We start from the raw sequence: 21,902 nt of genomic DNA, 5'->3' as shown, positions 1-21,902 counted from the left end.
CCCCCACCTCCCTGGTAGATTTGAAATCTTTCTGAATCCTTGCCATGTAGTGTTTCTCTGTCCTGCTCAAGAGCTGGAGGGACCAAATACTGACCTGAAGGATCAGAGCAAAGCCTTTGAGTGGGTCGCTAATTCCCTCTTTAGCCCTCATCAGCTGTTCTCCAGGCTGAGATTGAGATGTGAGTGATAAAGTAAAGCTAGCCCCATCTGGCAGAAAAAAAATACAAAATTAGCTAATAGATACAGAGTGAAATAGCTGTAGATACATTTTGAATTAACGTTATGTGCATGCTTTTTGCCTTTTTAAAAAAAACAAAATTTAATTTAAGATGATCCTTTGACAGATTCTTTTCTCCCCATCGCTTCATTTTATTTCCAAAGTATTACATGTGAAGCCAAAGCTGAAACTTTAAAGCTCATACCTACAGCAGATGGCTCGAGAAGAACATTGGGTGAATATGGTGATGAAACTACAGTTGGTTTCCCTTCTCTTTTTTTTTTACATTCTGAAATTCAGCTATTACTTTTCGGGCACTGGTGCTAAAGAAACTTTCAGTACTCGGTATTTCCCTGGCCAGGCCTTTGCTACCCCCAGCGGCACTTACTCTATTGGCCCCTGTTACCCCAATTGAAGAGTAATACAAGATAAATTGACTCTGTGCCCAATTTCATCTTTACTTGAAGGCTTATCTGCTCCTGTTTAGAGTGGTGCCTTAACCTATCTGTTAACCCTAATAGAGGCCAATATATATATATAAATGTGTCATGCCGGGACAATCAATATCAATGTGGCCTGTGATGGTTTTCCAGTTAAAGTGCTTTGTTTTCTGCCAGTGCCTCGAAACAAAGAGGTAGTGGGTCCTTCTATTAACAATTCTCAGTCAACCTTGAGACGGAGTCAGGTACAGAAATAGAAATGGACAGATGGGGTGGTGCTGGTGGAGGGTGGTGATGCTGGTACCAACATCACTGGAGTGTGTGGAGGTGGAAGATGGAGAAGCATCTTCAGTGCTTACAGGTCGAGAGCTTTGCAGAAGCAGTATGTGGTGTATCCAGATAGAGATCTCCCAAATGTAGGACAATAATATCGTAAGAGAAATGTATATATAAACAGTCTATAATGGTAATAACCGCACCGTATTCTTTTGTCAATACAAGTTTTATTGATTGGAATAAAAAGCTTTATCATCCGGAACTTGTGTGCTGGAAATAATACAAAATCTGACCTGAAGAACAAGTGAATAAAAATACTGCTTGTGAATAAAATAAATATTGCCAGTGTTTTGCTTGCTTACATATATAAAAAAAAAAAAAAAAAAGAGTCACAGTGCTAAGAAATGAAACATCAAAAGATTCCTTCCCTTTCCACAAAAGCCCAACTCATTCAGTCGGAAAACTGATTCAGTTTCCCCTCATCTCGCTTCTAAAGCATCAAAGAGTCAAGATCTCTGTATAAATATAAAAATACAATTTGCTAACAGTATGACGGTTGTTAGTTCAGTTAATGGACTGAAGATCTAGCTCTCAGAATTAGCTTAAAGATATCAGGCATATGCATGAAATGCATTTTCAGTTTGCATCACAGTTATTTTGAGTTGATTGCACGATGAAGGAAAATCCTCTCAGCTCTGCACTGACTACAGTTGGACCGCAGCCAATGCCCGGATTCAGATTTAAAATATCTTCAGACAAAAAATCGCTCACATTCAAATATTCCTTCAAATCCAGACCGAACGAGAAAAACCTGAAAGTCATTTCAAGACACAAATACAAAATACGATCCCAGCCGTTTGAGAAGGTTGCTCAGATGCTTGACAATTAAAAAAAAAAAAAGGTAGCTCAAAGTTTATATAGCAGATTCATTATTTATTTTATTTTTAAGGACACAAAATATTTGTGTTTCACGGGAAGCCAAGCGTAAATATTTCTTCAGACTGCACCTGAATATTGGAGTGTGAGAAGTTTCTGGGATGATAATGTGGCTCTAAACTGAAAAAAATCCAACTTTTTTCTAACCCCGTCCCAATTACAGACAGGTCCTATGGTTATTAGGTCTAAAACATAACATTCTGTCGATTTGAGCTGTTAGGATTAAATTGACTCAGTGTGAAAATGAAATGCAAATGAGGGTCTCAGTTTAACGCTAGACAAACAGAAATCAAGCTGTTTCGATTCTTTCAGTGAACCCTGGAAGCAATTTTCTTATACAGTAATACATTATAATTTTGCTTTTCACTTTTGCAACACTTGATGAAATTCTGAAATAATTAACATGTAATCTTTTTGAAGGCTATTTTACATAACATACATGCTACTTTTGGTGAGAACTATTCACTCCAAATCCCAATTTGAAACATTTTTCTTAGGTCTTAATGCTCTGTTACCTTACACTTCTCTTTCTGTTACCTTCTGTGAGTGTTCATGCTAATAAAACACTGTGCATATCATACAAATCCACAGGTGAATCAGAATGGCTAATCACTAACGCCCTCCATGACAAGAAAGTTTTATTTTGTGCAAAGTTTTATTTTGCACGTCTTCCCTGGCTGACTACAAAAGCGGGGGATGTTGAGGTGGGGGTCCGGGAGATGGGAGTCGGTTTGAACGTCGTACACGACCTGGACAGCGATGGACTCGAGTGGTGGTCGCCGGGTTGGTTGCTGTCGGCGACAGCGGCTGACACCATGGAACACTCGTAGCCTCTGTTGTGTTTGGATAATGCTCTACAATCTTCAGGCAAAGGGCTGTCACCTGGCACAAACAAACAAACAAACAATCAAACAAAGATCATATATGAAACATATGTTCTCTGGTTATCCAGAGCTCTTTATATCAATCTGGACCGACCCTGATTTTCAACTGGTCAACTGTTTTTGACGGTTGCCGTGCAACGTGAGCTCGTAACGCGCGAGCTGTGTGAAAGATGTGATCCGAGAGTTCCTGAGAGGTTCCTGATGCTGGAAAGGAGTCAAGCAGACTAAATATCAGGTTATGTCGGACTTGGGTTGGGGGCCCATGAGAGCCATGCAGTGTGACCAAGGAATAAAATGACTGAACCTATCTGAGAGTCCAAACCTTGTCCTGGGAGATTTATTTTGACTGACACTGACAGCGGCGATGGCCTAAAGCCAGCGAAAGCGCCAGGAATACCAGCGACACAAACACCAACAAGCACCGGCTGTGAGAAAGGATGCTTCTGGATGTGTCTGGAATTCTGGGAAAGGCATCAATAACCCAACCACAGCAACTCCATGATACCCCTTTATAAAAGAGTCTTGTAATGTGATCGCAGAGATCAGTCGGATGACTCTGGCAGTCATAACGGTACCTTTTTCTGAAGAGCAGGATGGACAGACAGCTCTCCTGGGACAACCCATGGCAGGGATGACCCTTCCTTCTGCACCTTTTTCCGCCATCATGGAGAACTTCAGATTCAGGAAGTAATTTGACAACAGTTTCAAGAGTTGGAATCAGTTTTTTGAGCCGTACTTTCTTTACTTAAAGACGCATTCATGACCAATGGTCTCACCTGAGGCACGCTGGTGGTCTCCGACACGCTCTCGTCCGTCACGCTGGTCTCACTCATGTTATCCATCGGTGGCTGTTTACGGAAGAATCTCCTGACTCTGCACAAAAGGCAGTAAAAGTGTGGTATTCTAATTTATAAGTCATATAATTATTGAAACATTTGTAGATTTTCCAGGAATTTAAATGTTTACCAAGTGTTTCTGCACCTTTCCTTTTGCAAAAGTCCACAAAGTACAAAAAAGCTGCGGCTACTTTCCACAAACATGGTGTCTAACCTAGTTTTTTGGTCATAGGAGATAAAGTCCATCGCCAAACTCAGAAACTGCCAGCAGTAAATGTACTTGCAGTCAAGTGCAGAAGGCAATTTGAACCAGAGCTATTGGCGGCCATGTAGCATTTCCACTGGGGTCATACCTCAGCGGCTCCATTTTGTATCACAGAAATGACCTATTTTTGTGTGTAATTGCTGTAGAACAAGCTAAACCAAGCATGTAATTGAAAGCGTGCCGCTTCCCCGGGGGAACAGAGGCTCCAAACATCAGGATGTGGCAGGTGGACGGCGAGGGGTTGCACTTCGTGAATCGAAAGAGTCGAGAATGCCGACAGCCGTAAAGCAAATCAGTTACCAGGAGCCGACTCAGGCGGAAACACAAGGGGGGAGTGTGTTCTTTATGGACGCTCCTGGCAGCTCACCGGTGTTGCACGCTGCCTTTGGTTCCATATATGATCTGCTTCCTAACTGGGGGAGTGGGGGCTGTAGGAAGGGTTAGGTTAGGAAGAAACCTCAACACCAAAAGGGTCAAAGGTGGTCACATTCGTTGAGGGATGGGTGTAGCCATGGTAATGCATGAAATTTTGAGGTTTCCACCATAAAATAGGAAGTGGTTGTAAGTCGGCTCATATCTCACATATTGGATAAAAGTCCTGACATGAAAACATCTTTAAGGACTCAGTGATAGAAATCATTGGATTTGTGTTTTACTTCACATGATAGAAGGTATTCTCTAGTGCCACCTAGTGGACGTATCTATTGTAGAATCACTAGAACACAGGGAGCTACTCAGCCTGTTAATACTGGAGGTTATATTAAATATTTTTAACTGCAAAATACACACCTGTTTCCTCTTCATTCTTATCTTTCGCATCTTTCTTCTTCCTTTTATTTTCTTCCAGAGTTCATTCCTTCTCTCCCAATGTCTTATTTTCTTTCCCTCCCTTTCTTTAAAATTTAAAACATCTCTTTCCTTCATTACAACAAACTGCTTTTCAGTGCCTCGGCCCCTTATTTACCACTTCTCCTCCACCTTCCCTCTCACCCGTAGCAGTAAGTGACGCAGGCAGCGATGGAGAGCAGGGAAACCAGGACCACCAAGAGGGCCGCGACCATCACGTTCCTCTTCTTCTCTTCCTCAGCCTGCTGAAGGTCCCACCACTCCAGGTCACTGAACTGACAGCGCTCCCCCATGTAGCCGGACACACAACTGCCATAAAAGGTTCCACAAAGTCACAACTTTGAGTATTTTGATCACGCTTGAGTAATAAATATTCAGTGGCCAGACATTTTTTTGTCTAATTTTACATCATCATGCCACTGATGATCAATATTGCAGAGGGAATGGCTTGAATCATGGAGCAATAGTGACATCTAGTGGCTGAGGTGAGAACAGCCGAGGAAAGCCCGCAGTAAGATGACGTTCTTTTAATATATGCGCCTCTTGTGACTACGTTTCACCATTTTCTCCACCTAACAATTACATTCATCACACATTGGAGTCTAAAAATCCTTTATAAGTGGACTCATCTCCTACAGAAGTGAAACATCACTTTTTTTTTTTTCAAACCTCTGAACACGATACATCAGCAAACTGTGAAGCTTAGAGGTCAGAGGTCAGACTGAAGGGTTACCCAATAGAGGTTGTTTACTTGCAAGCATAGGACTCCATTTCGGGAAAGTAGAAGCAGATGCCGTGGTACAGACAGTAGGACTCGTGGGTGGACGGACACCTCTCCACCGAGTTGCTGTTGTTTTGGACGACTGGGACGTTATCTTGTCTGACGGTCGTCGTCCACGCCAATGTCGTGTCCGACCCTTGAATGGGTTAGAGGTATAATCCTTTCTATAAATATTCCTATCCACTATTTATGACTCTACGCATAGTAAAAAGCTGGGACACACCTTGGCATGTCTTCCCATCGCCGTGGTATCCATCTCGACACCTGCAGTGATACTTCCCAATGCTATTTTCACATTCTGCATTTTTGTCACAGTTGTGTATTTCTTCTTTACATTCGTTGATATCTGGAAGACACATTTTATTTTCATTCAAATTAGCATAAAAAAACCCTCTTTGGAAATATGTTGAAGCTAACACCTGTCCTCAAAGGGCCTGATGTAACTTAATAACTGTAGCTACATGTAACTCAATGTAATGCTAAATAAATGTAACTACTCCTTAATGTTAAATATCTGAATTTAGTTATTTAAATTACAAACATCACAGTTACACCGGAAAAAAAAACATGTTTGCTGCTCTATTATAACATAAATCCTTTTACTTTATTAGGTTATCAAACTCCAAACTATCCAAGAGAATAAAGAAAAATAACATCAAACACAAGTTAGGACATAAACTGTTCAAAATGGGCTTAATTGCTGCATTGTGGGAAATGTAGTTTTTAGTCAAAGCACACTTTTGACCTATTTATTTTTAAACAACCTGACCTTTAACGTTCTTCGCGGGCCACATAAAATGATGAAGGCCTTGAGTTTGACACATGGGTCCTACAAGAACGGAAACACTCACCCACACACAACTGTCCATCGCCCGTAAAACCTTCTCCACAGAGGCAGGTTGGGCCGCCAGCCTTGAGCATGCAGTGTGCATTTACATCACAGATTGGCGAGTAACACTCATCCTGGTCTGACGGAGAAGGCGGCATGAGGAATCATAGCATTTCGTTAGAACAAGATCTGGAAAAGCCAGAATGATCATTCGTTTGCTTTAAGGGCTGTTCTGTTACCTGAAACCATCGTATCTGTGAAGACAGCGTCCGAATGATCCTCTGGATCAGCTGACTGCCCCGACGCTCCGTCATCACTCTTCGTTTTATTTTTGAGGGATGTCACATCGCTGAATTCGCCGTCTCCGGATTCTGCACGACAGATTCACACGGTTAACATCACTTCATCATGATCATTAACTAATAGTGCGTCCTCAGGTGACACAGATTGAAACAAACCACCTGCCGTCCCGTTCAGAGCGTCGACACGTGAGCAACTCTTTCCATCAGCGAATAGGACGTAGCCTGGCAGACAGGAGCAGTGGGCGAATCCCAGTTTGCTTTCGCACATCTGGGCACAACCTCCATTTAGGTGAAGGCAAACGTCAGCCCCTGAAAATGGAAGACAAGAAAAGGAAAGTCAGAATTTTTAGGATGCTCCCATTGTTTGTCATTTTTGTGTTGCTTTATTCTACCCCCATTTATCACAAACATCATACAGCCATCAGTTCAGACATACTTTAGCCTAGCCTGCCCATTCAGATAATTAGTTTTCACCTGGTTTAGCTAGGGGATGAACCACCGCAATGGCAGCTGGGTGGACCATGTTGCCATGGATACGCTGCAGCGTTTTCCCGGTACGCTTGTGTACGCTCCTCAGCTGCTGGAACTCTCGATCCGATATCCACAAACTGTCCTCAAATACCGCCAGGTCAAAAGGTCGACCTGGACGGGTCAGAAAAAGAGGGAAGGTCGGGTTCACAAAGGGTTTCGAGGTCGGAGCTGTTGTGTGTCGTACTGTGTGACGCCACGGATTTCAACGTATTTGAATAATGTTTCAAGAGCGGAGGTGGACGGATAGCTTAAAATGTATTTGTCTTCTCCGGGTGTTGAATTCAGTTTGTTAAAGTGAATATTTAAGGTCCTTGTGTGTTTTTTTATGAGGCTATTTGCCCAAATGACAGTATTATAATCTAGATTTGAGTCAATACATTTGAATTATGCATGTCTATGAGTCTCACAAGCCTCACCTACTTGGTTCTCTGACAGGACGTGTCGATCCGAACCATCCAGGGCGGCGGTCTCCACCAGACCCCTCCTCTGATCGCACCAGAACAGACGGTCCACGGAGAAATCGATGGTCAGGCCGCTCGGTGAAGCGAGGTCGGTACTCGCGATGATGGCGCGGTCCCTCCCTTCCAGAGACGCGCTTTCCACGACGGGCTGGGTGCCAATATCCGTCCAGAACAACTTCCTCAAAATTCAAATCAAAAGAGAATCGGATATCCAGATCACAACCTTCAGCATCTCCATATATATGATGGCAAAATGTTCTAAAGTTTAAAATAGAGTAACTAAATAGAAATAGAGAATTAGCCAGAATGCTAACTCACTGCCACACTCACTTTGCCAAAGGATGAACTGCGATCCCTCTTGGTTTTTCCAGCCCTCGGCCTACAACCGTCTCTCTGTTCAGTCCAGCTAAGGTGCTGCAGTCCACTGTTGCCTTACTGGAGGACAAACACACAGAATATCAGTCCTTTTCTGTATTCAAATGTCCATTATACTGTAAGCTTTACACACCTTTTGTCAGTCCAGTACATCTTGCGGTGGACCCAGTCGATCGCCAGACCTTCTGGAGATCCTAAACCTTCAGAGACAAGAACTTCTCTGGATCCACCGTTCAAATCGATCCTCTCGATGGTCTTCCGACTCGTACTTGCAAAATACACCTTCATAATGAAAACGGACAATATAATGTAACAGACAAGCAGCAAAATATTGGATGGGAACAATAATGTAGATTCAATACTTATGGCCATGAAATTACCATCTCTGTCCACTAGGTGTCACTAAGTATCCTCAACATCTACTCATTTAAACTAGTCTTCTACATCGATGCATTTCTGAGACCCTTGGTCAGAAGAGCACAAGTTTGATTCCATTAAAAATGCTGTAAAAGATTAAAAGGGTGTTTTTTTTAATCTTACCATTTCCTGGACAGGGTCAAAATCCAAAGCTATGATTGCTCCTCTGGGCTCCTCCACAAGAGTTTGATCCCCTGTGCCATAAGGATTAATTTGTCGTATATCAACCAGATCAGCCACTAGTAGATAAGGTAGAGGGCCTGAAAGTGGAGGAGAAAACCACAGTTTTATTCACAGATTCACTGCGGTGGACTTGAACCCACCAAAGCTGATATTTGCATTTGGGCTTGTTGTTTTCTGCTCTATTTAAATGACAGATAAACAATAGAAAACCCTGCATGAATAGATAGACGGGGCGTATCTGTGTGGGTTCATCTGCCTCATCTGCTTCAGCTGGTCTCCCCCCCCGCCCCCATAGCATGACTCACCAGAAGCAATGCATTGTTTGGCATCTTGATGGAGCTGGTACCCTGGCAGACAGCCACACTGCCACCTAGTGGGGGTGACGGGATTGCAGAGCTGGCTGCAGCCCCCCCTGTCTGCAGATGAGCAGCCTGCAAGAGCAGAATTCACACAGATGAACTTCGGCACGGTACATATATAAAAAGATATCTATTCCATCTCTCCTGATTGTCTCTGTTCATCTATTTCAGGATCATAAAATGTGGATATATATGGAAACATTAATTCCTGATTGTTGCTTCAGAATAAACTAGAACTCAGTCCGTACCGGTGCAGGATTGTCCATCCTCCTGAAGTACAGATCCCTCAGGACACACACAGACTTCACCCTCCTCCGTTGTCAGGCATCCATGGCCACACCTAGTGATGTTTCCCTCACATGGTACGATCTCTGATGATTTAAAAGAAAATATGTCGAAAGCCACAGAAAAAAACTGACAACAAAAAAAAAAAATCTAGAAAATGTATATTATGAATATACAACATATAAGATGAGAAGGAGGTAACATGTTTAGAACAGTTATTACGCAGCTCAGCCCGTAAACATTCAGAGCCACATGGAGCCAGATGGACAAAAAGCCTCTTAGGATATTCTCAGGTAAAATCCAGGTGAAAGTGAGATGAGACGGAGGTGGAAGCACAGTGTGGAGAACCTGATGCCATATTAGCTCACGTGAAAGCAGAATCTCCTGTACCTGCGTCAGTACAAACAGGCCATAAAGAATATATTCTGAGCAGGAAAGAACTATTTTATACATAAAAATGAAGAGCTGACAGTATAAGCAGAATCTGAATATGTAATTCAGCCTTTATTTACGTTTGCAAATGTTTTCCCCTGCTGGTTCTGATTGGATCAAAAGCTGCATCTGTCGCCATTGGCCATCATCTCGAACCCGTAACGCGGCGGCATGTTTTGTTACGGGACCTTGGCGAAAGGTCGTCTGCTAAACAGCTTAGACGTCCAAAGCTGCTGACCAGATATGTTCCCTGTTGCAAATGTCACCTCATCATCTAATCTCATTGTGTCTGTGAGCCTTCCCTGTTGTTTTGGTCTCACGGTTGTAAAAAAAAAAAAAAAAAAAGAAGAAAAAAATCCCTTTCGGTTAACTAAATATTTTATTTTCTTTAAATTCCCTGCAGTGCATGTGTTATATTAGATTGTCTGAGGTGTCTATTGGCTAAAGAAGAACTTATTGTTGTTGCAGACAACAGGCCTGCATTATTGTAGAGAAGAACACAAACAAATCACTGACGTCTCCTCAAGCAGCATATCTAAAGTAGAACTTTTACACTTTGACGGATTTCTAAATGAATATATTGAAGGAGATTTTTTAACAACAGTTTTTATGAACAATAACTGCGTCCATCCACGATAAATAGTGTCTCAGTCTCGGTACAACTAGACCTCTGGTAGACAAAGTGTCTGTTCTGACCCAAGCAACCTGACACACAATTGGTATCTTGCATAAGTCTAGTCTGGCGTATGACCCGGCCTTTTTATAGGGTCAAAGTATCGTCTGGGGGACAAATGCCACCTTTCAAAGCTCCAGAGAAAGACGAAGATCACGTAAACATCTTCACAGAAAAAGACAAAACCGCTCAATTTAATGCCATTAAACCGAATAACTCTTGTTTCCGTGGATACCTTGGCACGTCTTCTTGTCTGGGAGGAGGGCGTATCCTCCGGGGCAGGTACAGAAATAGGACCCTGGGATATTTTCACAACCAAGAGAGCAGCCGTGGTTCCAGAGGGCACATTCATTCACATCTGCGGCAAAACGCAAACAGCCGTGTCACGTTTCTGTGTTATATTAGAAGCCTTCATCCAATGCGTTTACCATTCTGTCTTTATACGGGACGCTCTTGTTTTTGCGTAAATAAAAGCAAACCTTCGCAATAACTTCCTTGCTTGTTCAGAGAGAAGCCTTCGCTACAGCCGCAACTTCCTCTCTCCTCCAGACTGAAACACACGCTCACGCAGTTCCCGCTCTCTTTGTCGCAACCTGTTTGAAAGGTCAAAGGTTAACATGTTAATCTAAGTATGTCAGATATTCACTAATTTCAATACGAACCTGGGATTGATGACTGTGGGTCCTCCATCGGCTGGTTGAGGAGATGCACCACTTTTACGTCCACTGGCGGTTTGGCCATTGGTTTTATGTTAACGTTCCGTGATTCTCCACCGGTGTGTTTGTCCGTCTGTTTTATGACCCGGGATGCGGCATCGGTGTAGAATACGCGTTCCAAGAACACAGACATCCCCAGCGACTGAGGTCTGACCGAAGGAGACAGAAGCAGACGTTAAATCCAGGTTTAGTAAGAAGTTAAATGAGTAATAAATAAACGACAGGCTTACCGGAGCGACCAGTTTGTGATGTGCAGGGCCTTCCCGTTGTAATCACAGGAAGCGATGGCGCCAAACTGAACCCAGAACAATCTCTTCTCTCTTCGGTCGATCGACAGCGCCGTCAGTCGCTCCGTGACCTTTACCAGCGTGGTTTTCATCTGACCCGTCAGGTCAGATCGCTGGACGCTCGGAGTTGTCCCGCCAGACAGCCAAAAAAGAAACCTGTGTTTCCAACATTTAAAAACATTTCAAACTAGGAAGACACGATTAAAAGGAGTGGGATTTTCTCATTCAGAGGGAAATATTTCAAGATGTTGATGTAAAAAAAATCCCCGCCGACCAATATTTCATTTTGGTGTATCTGCTTGTCAGTTTGCAGTAAATCTTTTAGTGAAGACAAACTGGTGGTATGTGAAAGTCAATCTGTCAGTTTAAATGTCTGTGTCAGCCATGCTTTATGGAGGGAGATGAAACATTTAGAATAAGACTCCAACCAAATGCCAGAAGCATGAATCATGTGTGTCAGTAAGGCAGAACGGGTTACCTGTTGATCGGATCAACCGCTACAGAACTCGGTCGGGTCAGGTGTCTTAAAAGAGTTCGTATATTTTTCCCATTCAGATCAATCCTCTTGATTTTTCCCTTTTCTCCACTCGTCCAGTAAACGCTTCCCCAAATCCAGTCCACTGCCAGGCCGGAGATGTTTCTGTCGGATGAGAACAGTTTCTGGACCGCAAACGTTCCAATGAATTAGACCAATGCAGAAAAAAAAAAAAAAAAAAAGCCCATTTCGTCATTTTATATCATTGAGTGAGGTGTCGCCATTCACCTGTTTGTTAGCCCCTCCCACCGATGCTTTGTAGATGACCCCGGAACGCTGATCAGCCCAGAAAACCGTCTCTTCTCTGTAATGAAAGTCGAGGAGGATAGAACTCCCCGACCCGGTCGCCAGCCGTCTGTGGTTCTTCCCGTCCAGGTCCATCCGGTGGATGGATTTACCGTGACCGAAGATCAGGAAGGGTTGTGGGGCTTCACGGAAAAAAAGGTTACACGTTTTCACGTGTTTCATGAGGAGAAACCATTACCGACTAAACCGAGTCCATTTCAATTTTATTTTTTAGTTGCTGACCAATGTTAGTGGGTGAAAAACTGAGTTTAACCCGGAAGTTTATTCAATCCCAGCATCACTCTGAAGCCATTTTTAAAAAAATTCTCATCTTCATGTCTGTGATTGGAATCAAGTTCAAGGCAGACTCAGATGCTTCTGGATGAAATAGTACCTTTAGTCTCTGATGAAACCCGGCAAACAACCACTTTAAAGGTTTAACGACAAAACTAATGGAAGTAGTTTGAGCTAAACTGTGACAAACTCGTCTCTAAGGTGAAGATAAATCTGTGCTGGCTGTTGAGATTCATCATGGTGATAACATTGTCGTTTGCAGCCATGGAAACTGGCCTTAACTCTGTGGAATGAGGTAAACAATGAGGAACACCAGACAAACAACATAATGAAACGTATGTCCCCTAGACGGCAACGGTTGCCAAGTTGCTAGGAGGCATCCCGATGAATCATTCATCAACAAGTTCACATGGTGGTCACCTTCATCCTTGACCTCATAAGTGAAGTTCATTTCATGTTTAAAATATTTTTTCATGTTAATAATTTACATTTTTTACAAAATATTTCTTCAAAAAATAGAGCGGCTTATTGGAGTCAATAACTTCACCGAGAGCCAGAACAGTTTCACACGGTTGTGCAGCGATGTGCAAACTATGAAAAAAATATTGTTTCGATATTTTTTAATATTTTTGAGTGTTAAATAAATTATTAAAAAAATCATACTCGCTTTAGATCTGCAGTAAAATTAAAAGGATTTGATTATATATAAAAAAAACAAACCCTCCTATATCAATACGATGGTACAGAAATACAAAATGCAATTATTACAATTATATCCATAGAGCACACACACACATGTTGTCGTCCTAAATGTGTGAGGAAAATGTGTTTTTTTAAACCAAACATGTAAAATAATGATCCTGAACTCTTCTTAAAGGCGCTCGGCTGCTAGTTTCTTGATGCAACCTTCAGGGTGTGGCCGACATGTTGGTGCATCTCCAGTGGCTGGAGGTGTGAGGGCATCTTAGGTGAGATGAGTAAAAAGGCGATGTGATATAGCTGACCATGACCTTTGAACTTTGTCTGAAGGACACACATGAATATTATTGATGGTGCGCTGAGATAAAACTAAAGTCCGACTCACCCACACAGCTGCCGTTCCTCCCTGCTCTCGACAGGCGTTCATCCCAACACGCCGTACCGAGGGCCAAGACCGGAGAGCTTTGCACCATGCAGTAGATCACCGCCGCTGTGATCGTGGCGGCCAACATAATCCTGCACTCTGTTCCCGGATCGGGAGCCGCACCTAGTCACTTACTTTCAGGCATTCCCACTGTCAGCGCCGGCACACAAGAAGTCCCCAAAAATAAGCGATGCTCGATTGTGGACCGTTGACATCCTCCTCGTCCGCGGCAACAACTCATGACATGCCGGAGGATGTCACGCTAGAGAGAGATGCACCTCCACGAAGAGGTGGAGTAAAAAGGGTAATTCTGCCAGGGGAGTGCTCAAAGAAAGAAGAAAAAAGAAAGAAAAGAAAAATTGTGTGGGATCCTGGTCACTCCCAACTTTGGCCCCCAGGCTACCAGTCTGTTTTGGAAGCAAAGATTGAAATTCCTGACACCCCCGTGGTAAATTTTGCACATGCTAGTCCGGCGTTGGAGCAGGTCTTCTTTAAGCTGGAGTTAACGTCTCAGGCAGAATGTGGAAAATGCAAGAAATGAGGCTGGGCCAGAAAAGGTCCCAGATAATAACAGCATCTTACTCTCTCTCCACTCCACCCCCCCCCCTCCACCACCCCAACCCAAACCCCTTTCTGAACGTGGATGGATGAGTGTGGTTGAGACAGAGGTTTTGTGTCTGGAACACAGACACGACATGAGATTATCAAACCGGACAGAATAAGAATAATTTTTATTATTTATGTATTTGTAGAGGCGCGAAACTGACATTTGCTACCCTTTATGAAGCTACTTGCTCATACCATATTAATTTGCTTGTAATTTAAACATGTCACAAACAATAGTCCCACTGTTGTGCCTCTTGTGTCGGTCAGGCGTCTCCTGCTGAAGATCATCCGGCTTCCAGGAAATCGGTACAATGACTAATTTATAGAGATCGGCGGAGGAGTGGAGCAGATTATCCCTAAATTGTTTGTCCTCTTTTTACCCAGGAGAACAACTAACAGACTCCGCAAACTAAAACCTCTATTCATGCCATCCATGACTAGGATGCTGACAGCATCACCGACAACAGGAACCTTGTAGAGGAGTCGCAGGAGATTGGCGCTGCAGAGACTGTGGCCTTGTTTCCAGAAGGATGTTGTTGTCTTATGGCTGCAAAAACCCTTTCCCACAATTTTACCGCTTAAACCCTACGGACCGCCAAATAATCAAGCATCCTTAAATAATATAGGATAGGAGTGAATAAAATTGCCTGGTTATATATAATCCTGTCACTGCAGGCCAATTTTCCACCAATGGCACAAAGTCAGCATTGCCGTGGGTTTGTGGATTTGCCTTCACGGGACACCCCCCCCCCCCGCTGGCTGCCGTTTTGCGATGACAGAAAAAATAAATTTTTACATATCAACATCAGTTGATGTGTAAAGATTATATATGTCTGTCTTCCTTTTGACAGATCGCCAAACGTTATTTCAATCGATGTCCCTTTGGGTCTCTCTATTCATAGTTCTATCTATCCCTTACAGCACATACTGTACCTGTCATTTAAAGCCCAACCCGTCCGTTCTATCTGTTTGTCAGGCCAGCTTGATTGTTGCCATAACAGCAGCTGCCATTAGAGATTACTCTGTGCTGCAGAGCTCGTGAAGCTGGTGGCGCAGACGTATCCATGGGAACAGTTCCTCAGGTTCACCCGTCATCTCATCAGGATTTACTGCAGCGCCTGTTCAAATGTTCAGAGAGCGTGACAGCTGTGACCCATTGATTTTTCAGGATCAACATGTCTGCTCTTGTACAGAATCCAGTGCATGTCACAGGTCTCTGTACGTTTCTACGGCCATAAATGACATCCAGCAGCAACCTCTTTATTTGGTTTGTGCTTGAACTTTTATTTTACTCATATAAAGATGTTTCAGGAAGTCATGATGAGAATCCAGCTGTGTGTTAAACCCGGATAACAGTGGACATGGAGATTTAGTTTTACCTGCTGAAGCCTGGGAAGAGCAATGGAACATTCAGATGATGTAGGTTTTAAGTATTCATCTATTTTGACAAGGATGTTGTGCTGCAAGTGGGGGTTTTGATATTTTAAATTATGTCCAAAAAGAGTTTACCCCTTGAAAAATACAGAATGGATGCATGTTTATAATTTTAAAGGTACAAATTTGTGAGTTCTGGCAGAATTCTATCAAATATTCAAACACTCTTTAAAAATGTTTTTTTCATCAATTAAAAGTACATAAATAGAATTGAACCCTTTTTGGGTTCTTAAAAACATACATACAACTCCATTAGTAGACAAACATAGAACATAGATAGAGGCAGTGTTCATCAGTCCCAATCAAACGCACTGGCGGTACGTCCTTGTCCGTTAAGGCAACTATCAGCTCGATGCTTGAAGCATCAATGATGTTGGAAATGTGATCCTGGATTTTCTTTGACACCACATAATATTCATCTGTGACACTTTGGCATTGGGTATAGCATTAAACACCACATGCTGCTAACAGACAGGCTCTTTGTATGGTATCTTTGTATGGTACAACCCTGATTCCCAAAAAGTTCACCCTTTATAAACGCGTGTTTTCAAAGTGTTTACAGTTGTTGTGTTTCTGGCACCAAATGATCCAACAAGTTTGTGCTGTTTTCAATGGGGCATTATTCAAAAAGGATATTTTTTTTAAGGAATCAGCATTGTACTGTTTAAAATTTATATTTCTATACAGTATATGTCAAAAAAAAGCTCTTTGCTGTCATGGCAACCATTCAAACATCATTATCAATGTAAGGCTCCAGAATAAATAAAGGTACAGAAAAAAAATCTCAACGATTGCCTGATCTGAACACCCCAAACACCTCCAGGGAATGTTACCAAGGTAACTATAAATTTCTAAATCATTATACAAGTCCTTGTACATTATGCAATACATTCTCAACAAAAAAGGCATGTAAAGTTTGTTTCATATTACCACAGATCTGTAGCCTCAGCAGAGATACTCAGACCTGGAACTGTCACTTTTATAGGTCATCTGGGAGTCGATGCTCGACCTGGAGCACAAGAGCATTCGCTCTGATTCTTGAGTCTGTCTCCTCCCCCATAGCTCCGTCGGATGAGCGTTCAAAGTCCTTTGTTTCATTGAAATCGTCTCAAACTTGACATAACTCTCCTTTTCGAGCTCTTCTTCTTCCAGATTTGGGTTACGTCCCTTGCAGTAGAGAGCAACAATCTTGTAGACCAACAGCCCAATAAGAGGCAAAGCCAAAGCACAGGCAATCCCACTTATGATAATGAATAACTGACTATCTTCGTTGCCCAATGTGTCGAAGTCAATGCAAGGATCTTTTGCAGCCGCACTGCCTTTGGCTACGAGGCAAACGGAGTACCTCTTTCCTGATGAAAGTCCCTCCATGAAAACTTTTCCACTACCAACCCTGGTTTCCATTGTCCTTTCAGCGTCATCCTCACCATAGGGTGAATAAACCACTTTGACTGGAGCATCATTCGGTAACCCATCTGCTGTCCAGAGCAAAACTGCTGTGTCCGATGTCTCCTCGACAATCTTCAGATCCTTAACGGACTTTGGTGGTTTCTTATTTTTGCTCGTTTCAACCTGCTGTGTTTTCCCCTCTTTGGGGGAGGTGTTCTGTACATTGTTACTTGGGGTATTTTTCGGCTTCTTGGGGATAGGTGTTGGTGCTACTGTTTTAGGAAGACCTGGGGTCATAATGGCAGAGTCTTGAACATCTGTTGGTAAAATGAATGTTGTGTTCTGGATGGCTGTTCTGGTCTCAGTGCTAGCGCTCAGTGGAGGAAGGGTTGTACTGATGCTTCCAGCAACGGACAGAGAAATTGTGGCTTCTGCTTTGCCAGCAACATTCTTTGCTTTGCAACTGTAGTTTCCAGAATCTTTGTACATTATTCCATGTAAACTCAGGATGGACCATCTGATTCCCTCCCCAGGTGACTCCTGGACTACATAGTGGGACAAGAACACACGGATCAACATACAATCAAACAAATCTAATGTTTCCTACATATTGTGTTTTATTCCTAAAGCCGGTGTATTATACATACCTGTATTGTTGACTGGTGATCCACCTGACTTTGTCCAGTAAAGGGTCGGTGTTGGAAATCCCGTGGCGTCGCATCGCAGGAGCACATTACTACCCAACGAAGACGTGATCTTAGTTGCCGAAGTCATGACTGATGGTTTTACGCAATTGTCGAGTTCAGCGCGTTGAAAGAGTACACTAGCAAGATTTTCTGGTCCAGTGCAGGTCAAGAACAGGTCCATCAAAACCACTGGTGTGTCGGTCATTTTGGAAAGCTCTATTAGCTTGGAGATTTTACAGTCACAGAACCAGGGGTTATCTTGGAGGCCTGGGGAGGAAACAAATTAGATTAATAAAAGAAATTCATTGTTTTTTCTTCTTCAGTCAGAATGAAGACTAAACCTTCGTTATACGTCTTTTTCAACCCAACATCTTGCTAGGGTCTTTTTAAATCTAACTCCATTCCTTTAGTTCTGTTCTGTTTGGTTACACCTTCTGTCTCCCCATCACCACCCAGACTTCACATTATCACCATTTTTCATTTACAGAATCATTATAAAATCAACTTTACCGAGTCATCGGCCGCCATCACCACCAGTATCTGTACATATCTTGCTGCTGCTCAGGACTGATGTTCTTTGACCTCAATGTCCCTGAACAGCGTAAGCACCAAAGTCTATTTGCCAAACTAATTCATCACACATTATTAAATGGAGTAAACAGCCTTATTTACGTCCACTGCTAGCCTCTCCTGACTGAAACACTGTGGTTCTTGGTAAACAGATGGGAATGTACCGACAATGAAATTGGAAAACTGTGACGGTGAAACTATCATATCCTTCCTTACAAACTGCTGTAAGCACCCTCTGCAAACATTAGCTAAACATATGTACCGGTGCAGATTAAAGCCGTTTAACCAGATTAGCTTGATTTAGTGGCCAAGCACCTAAGCTGGGCCTGGCCTCCCTTCGTTTTGTGGCAGCACACTCTTTCCATTAGCCTGTTTGCTACAGCAGATCTCTAAGAGTTTTAACATTTCATAATTTATGTGTGAATGTTGGCATTAAATGAAGGATTCCTCTGGTTTCATTCAGTCTCCATCAGGATGGAATTGAACTTTTTTTTTAAAGCCATATCACACTTTAATCCTTTTGGCTCTGCATTTCAAAAGTCATTTATAATCATTTTAGTTGAGTCTTCAAAAGACTGATAACAGTAAAGGTGAACGCTGTATATCTGTCATATGGTTCTAACAGGAAGTGGTTTTAACGATATGCCAGAGGAGTTCTTTGCACATGGTTCTCTAATCCTGTTTCTCCTTCAGGTAGCCGAGTGCACACATCCTCCTCCTTCAGCACAGATAAGCTATCTTACACAGCCTATTAACTATTTCCTTCCCAATGTGCGTGCATCAGTCCTGCATTAAACATGCACTGTCTTCACATAAAGCATGCTCAAGTCAAAAAGCATCATATAGCAAAAAAAAAAGACTTTTACTTGGGACATGACAGAAAATGTTGTAAATTGATTCTAATGTGAGATGTACTTTAACGTGACTGCAGTCTTACTCCTTTTCACAGCAGGGTGTGTCAAAAATAAACTAAGAGATAAACAATATAAAATAAAGTGAGGTTTTTGCCATCTGCTGGATGACATCCCATCGTTATATTCTTTGATATTTGACTTTGAATCTTCCTTTTCAGAGCTGGTCTGCCCCTAGATTGAATCAAAAAGTCACCCTCTTGTTCTTCCCTCGACTGGAACATGCTACCAAGGGGACAGTGGTCCTACATCCTTCAGCAAGAAACAGCAAAGATGTTTGTTCTCATGGAAAAATGAATGCATTACAAAGCAATTGTACCTGAAAGATGACCAAATCGATTTTGATCTCAAGCCTGTGTATATCCTGTTCATAATTACCCAAAATGCACAGGGGAAGGTGAATCTACTACTTTCAAATGTCAGAATATACAGATGTTTGTTTTTCTTCTCCACTGAACTTGACCCTCACCTGGAGCGTGTTCCATATTCACTACTCAATTCTGACAGTAAATTGATAAGTGTCAACTGTGTCACCTTTTAGAATAAGATTATTTGAATGTGTCCTTGCACTTACTGCCGGGGCAGGTTTGCGTCTTGTCATAGCAAGTCTCCCTTGATTAGCATGTGGTGTACCTGAGGAAATCATAAGAAACCCTACAAGGGTCCTTCCCTGGCCCCAACATCCAGAACAACCAAGGCTTTTATCCTCACCTAGTATAACTTTCTGGGCAGTATTAGCAGAGGCGGGAGCTCCATTAAATGGAGGCCAGATATCCATGAGATCCGAAGGTATGGTGGCTAATTTGTTGCTGGATAAATCCAAGTAGGTGATGTTGAGGAGGTATGGTATTGCCTCAGCGGGAATATTAGAGATCCTGTTGTTGTGCATATCCAGTGTCCTCAGCCTGGGCATCTCCTTCAGAGACTCCCAGGGGAACATGGAGATCATATTTCCATCGAGCCTCAGTTCGTGGAGCACTTTGAGGTTGTAGAAACTGTCAGTATCCACAGACGAAATGGAATTGTAAGTAATCCACAGGTACCGCAGCTCCACCAGATAATAAAAAGCTTCTGTTGGAATTCGCCGTGTTGCGGTTTTCTCAATACGCAGTTTGACTGTATCCACAGGGACGTTGAGAGGGATGTCAGACATGTCTGGATCATTGCAGAGCACAGATCTGAGAGTAAATACAGGAAGTCAGGAAGTCAGGAAATACAGGAAGTCAATGGTCTCATGTCAAGTGGTCGATAACATATTTTAGAATGGTTGACTAACAGCTGAATGCATTTGCAAAATTTAGCAACTGATTTTATGAGTAAGGTGAAGCAAATTCACAAAGTTAGTAGATTTCAACTACTTTTATTGTGTTGTCACCTAAATATTATTAAAGTTGTTTGTTCTTTTGTTGAGAGCCACCATGCTGGGCAATTGTTTGAGAGGGAACACACCCCAACCAAGCATTTCCTGGGTTTTTGTGGTGTTTGTGATGTCACGAGTGACATCATCGAGCCAAACCAAGTGGAGGGTTTCCTTGGCACTATGATATTATGATGAATGGGAAGTCTGATTTCTTGAAACACGTCGAGTTGTCTTTGAGGATATTTAAGTGACATTTAATAAAGAAAGTGTGTTAAAAGAGTGTGCTTTTATTTTGTTAATGGCCTTATAGCTATTCTATTTTTTCCCACTATGGTATAGGCTGAAAAGGTCTCAGGTGTGAATTGAACATCCTGTACAAAAAAAAAATTTTTAGACTCTTGAGAGGAGAACAAGGTGCTTCCATGAACATGTTCCTGCAATTTCAGTTGAAAGATTACCCTTAGTGTAATTTTAGAATTAGTTTTTACCTAAAAAGGGATGATGAGAGTTACAGCTTGTGGCTATTAGGTCTTATGCAGAGATAAATGGATCAGTGCCAATCCTGAAAGTGTACATTATGTCAGTACAGGTCAGTACTGCTGTGAATTATGATCTGCTTGTCTTTATTTCACAGGACATTTAGACCTGCGTGATCCAAAGCAGTGTATTTTGTTTGCCTTCATATTAACATGGCCATTTTTTAAAACAAAAATTTACATTTACAACTCAATGGAGGTGAATTTTAGCAGTTAGGCTGTAACTAACAAACAAATACACAACATGTCATTTACTTTAGCAAATGCAAAAACTGTTTTTGCAAGTTGAGGTCGCAGTTTGAGGCAAATTTACCTGGATCCGGCTCCATCGGTTTGTCCATGGACGACACAGGTACACTGAGACGGGCAGAAGGAGTGAGCCACACTGAGGCAGCATAGGAATGCATGCACATAGAGAAACTGATGCATGATTTCATCCAGAGGAGTTCAGGGAGAAATACATCCAGACTCATCAGGGGCCTGAAGAATTAGTCTCCCCCCGCCCCAGAAAATAAAAAAATAAATGACAAATAACATCAACTGAGAAAATATTAAAGGGCTTTCAACGTCCATAAGGGACAACAGAGCATAAGCTGAAGGGCTAATTGCAGGACAGGTGACCTGTTAGATCGACAGGGTGTGTGTGCGGATTAACGGAGGATTTCTTGGGTTTGCAAGGGTCACGAGGTGCGATGGCTATTCCATTGGGACACGGTGCTAATCAGATAACTTTGGAGAGGTTTCCCCTCATGTGATCAAGCCACGCCTTTGTTAATCCGTTCAGCTACAGAACCATCCTAACCAGTCATTTCAGAAACATTGGGGGTTTTTTTCTGAACGTT

At 42.4% G+C, this 21,902-nt stretch overlaps 2 protein-coding genes across 2 annotated transcripts; both read right to left on the bottom strand.

Moving 5' to 3' along the window:
- Window positions 1-1,140: 1,140 nt before the first annotated feature.
- Window positions 1,141-14,091, bottom strand: egf (epidermal growth factor). Its single transcript, XM_068326186.1, has 23 exons — window positions 13,530-14,091; window positions 12,095-12,294; window positions 11,810-11,991; window positions 11,275-11,487; window positions 10,991-11,193; window positions 10,808-10,921; window positions 10,564-10,686; window positions 9,187-9,309; window positions 8,885-9,010; window positions 8,520-8,656; window positions 8,113-8,261; window positions 7,935-8,039; window positions 7,560-7,783; window positions 7,087-7,254; window positions 6,772-6,921; window positions 6,550-6,681; window positions 6,333-6,449; window positions 5,705-5,827; window positions 5,452-5,617; window positions 4,845-5,009; window positions 3,530-3,626; window positions 3,329-3,425; window positions 1,141-2,751 (listed from the first exon to the last, which is right to left on the bottom strand). Exons 1-23 carry the CDS (start codon window positions 13,654-13,656, stop codon window positions 2,525-2,527), a joined length of 3,468 nt encoding a protein of 1,155 aa, XP_068182287.1. The 5' UTR covers window positions 13,657-14,091; the 3' UTR covers window positions 1,141-2,524.
- A 1,214-nt stretch (window positions 14,092-15,305) lies between these two features.
- Window positions 15,306-21,658, bottom strand: lrit3a (info leucine-rich repeat, immunoglobulin-like and transmembrane domains 3a). Its single transcript, XM_068326029.1, has 4 exons — window positions 21,374-21,658; window positions 19,876-20,342; window positions 17,645-17,950; window positions 15,306-17,542 (listed from the first exon to the last, which is right to left on the bottom strand). The coding sequence occupies exons 1-4, from the start codon at window positions 21,487-21,489 to the stop codon at window positions 16,554-16,556; spliced, it is 1,878 nt and encodes a 625-aa protein (XP_068182130.1). The 5' UTR covers window positions 21,490-21,658; the 3' UTR covers window positions 15,306-16,553.
- Between the last annotated feature and the right edge of the window lie 244 nt (window positions 21,659-21,902).

This window comes from Antennarius striatus, chromosome 10 (assembly GCF_040054535.1).
Source record: "Antennarius striatus isolate MH-2024 chromosome 10, ASM4005453v1, whole genome shotgun sequence".
Classification (NCBI taxonomy): domain Eukaryota; kingdom Metazoa; phylum Chordata; class Actinopteri; order Lophiiformes; family Antennariidae; genus Antennarius; species Antennarius striatus.
The sequence above is the reverse complement of the archived record's forward strand: the minus strand, read 5'-3'. Positions and strand labels throughout refer to the sequence as shown.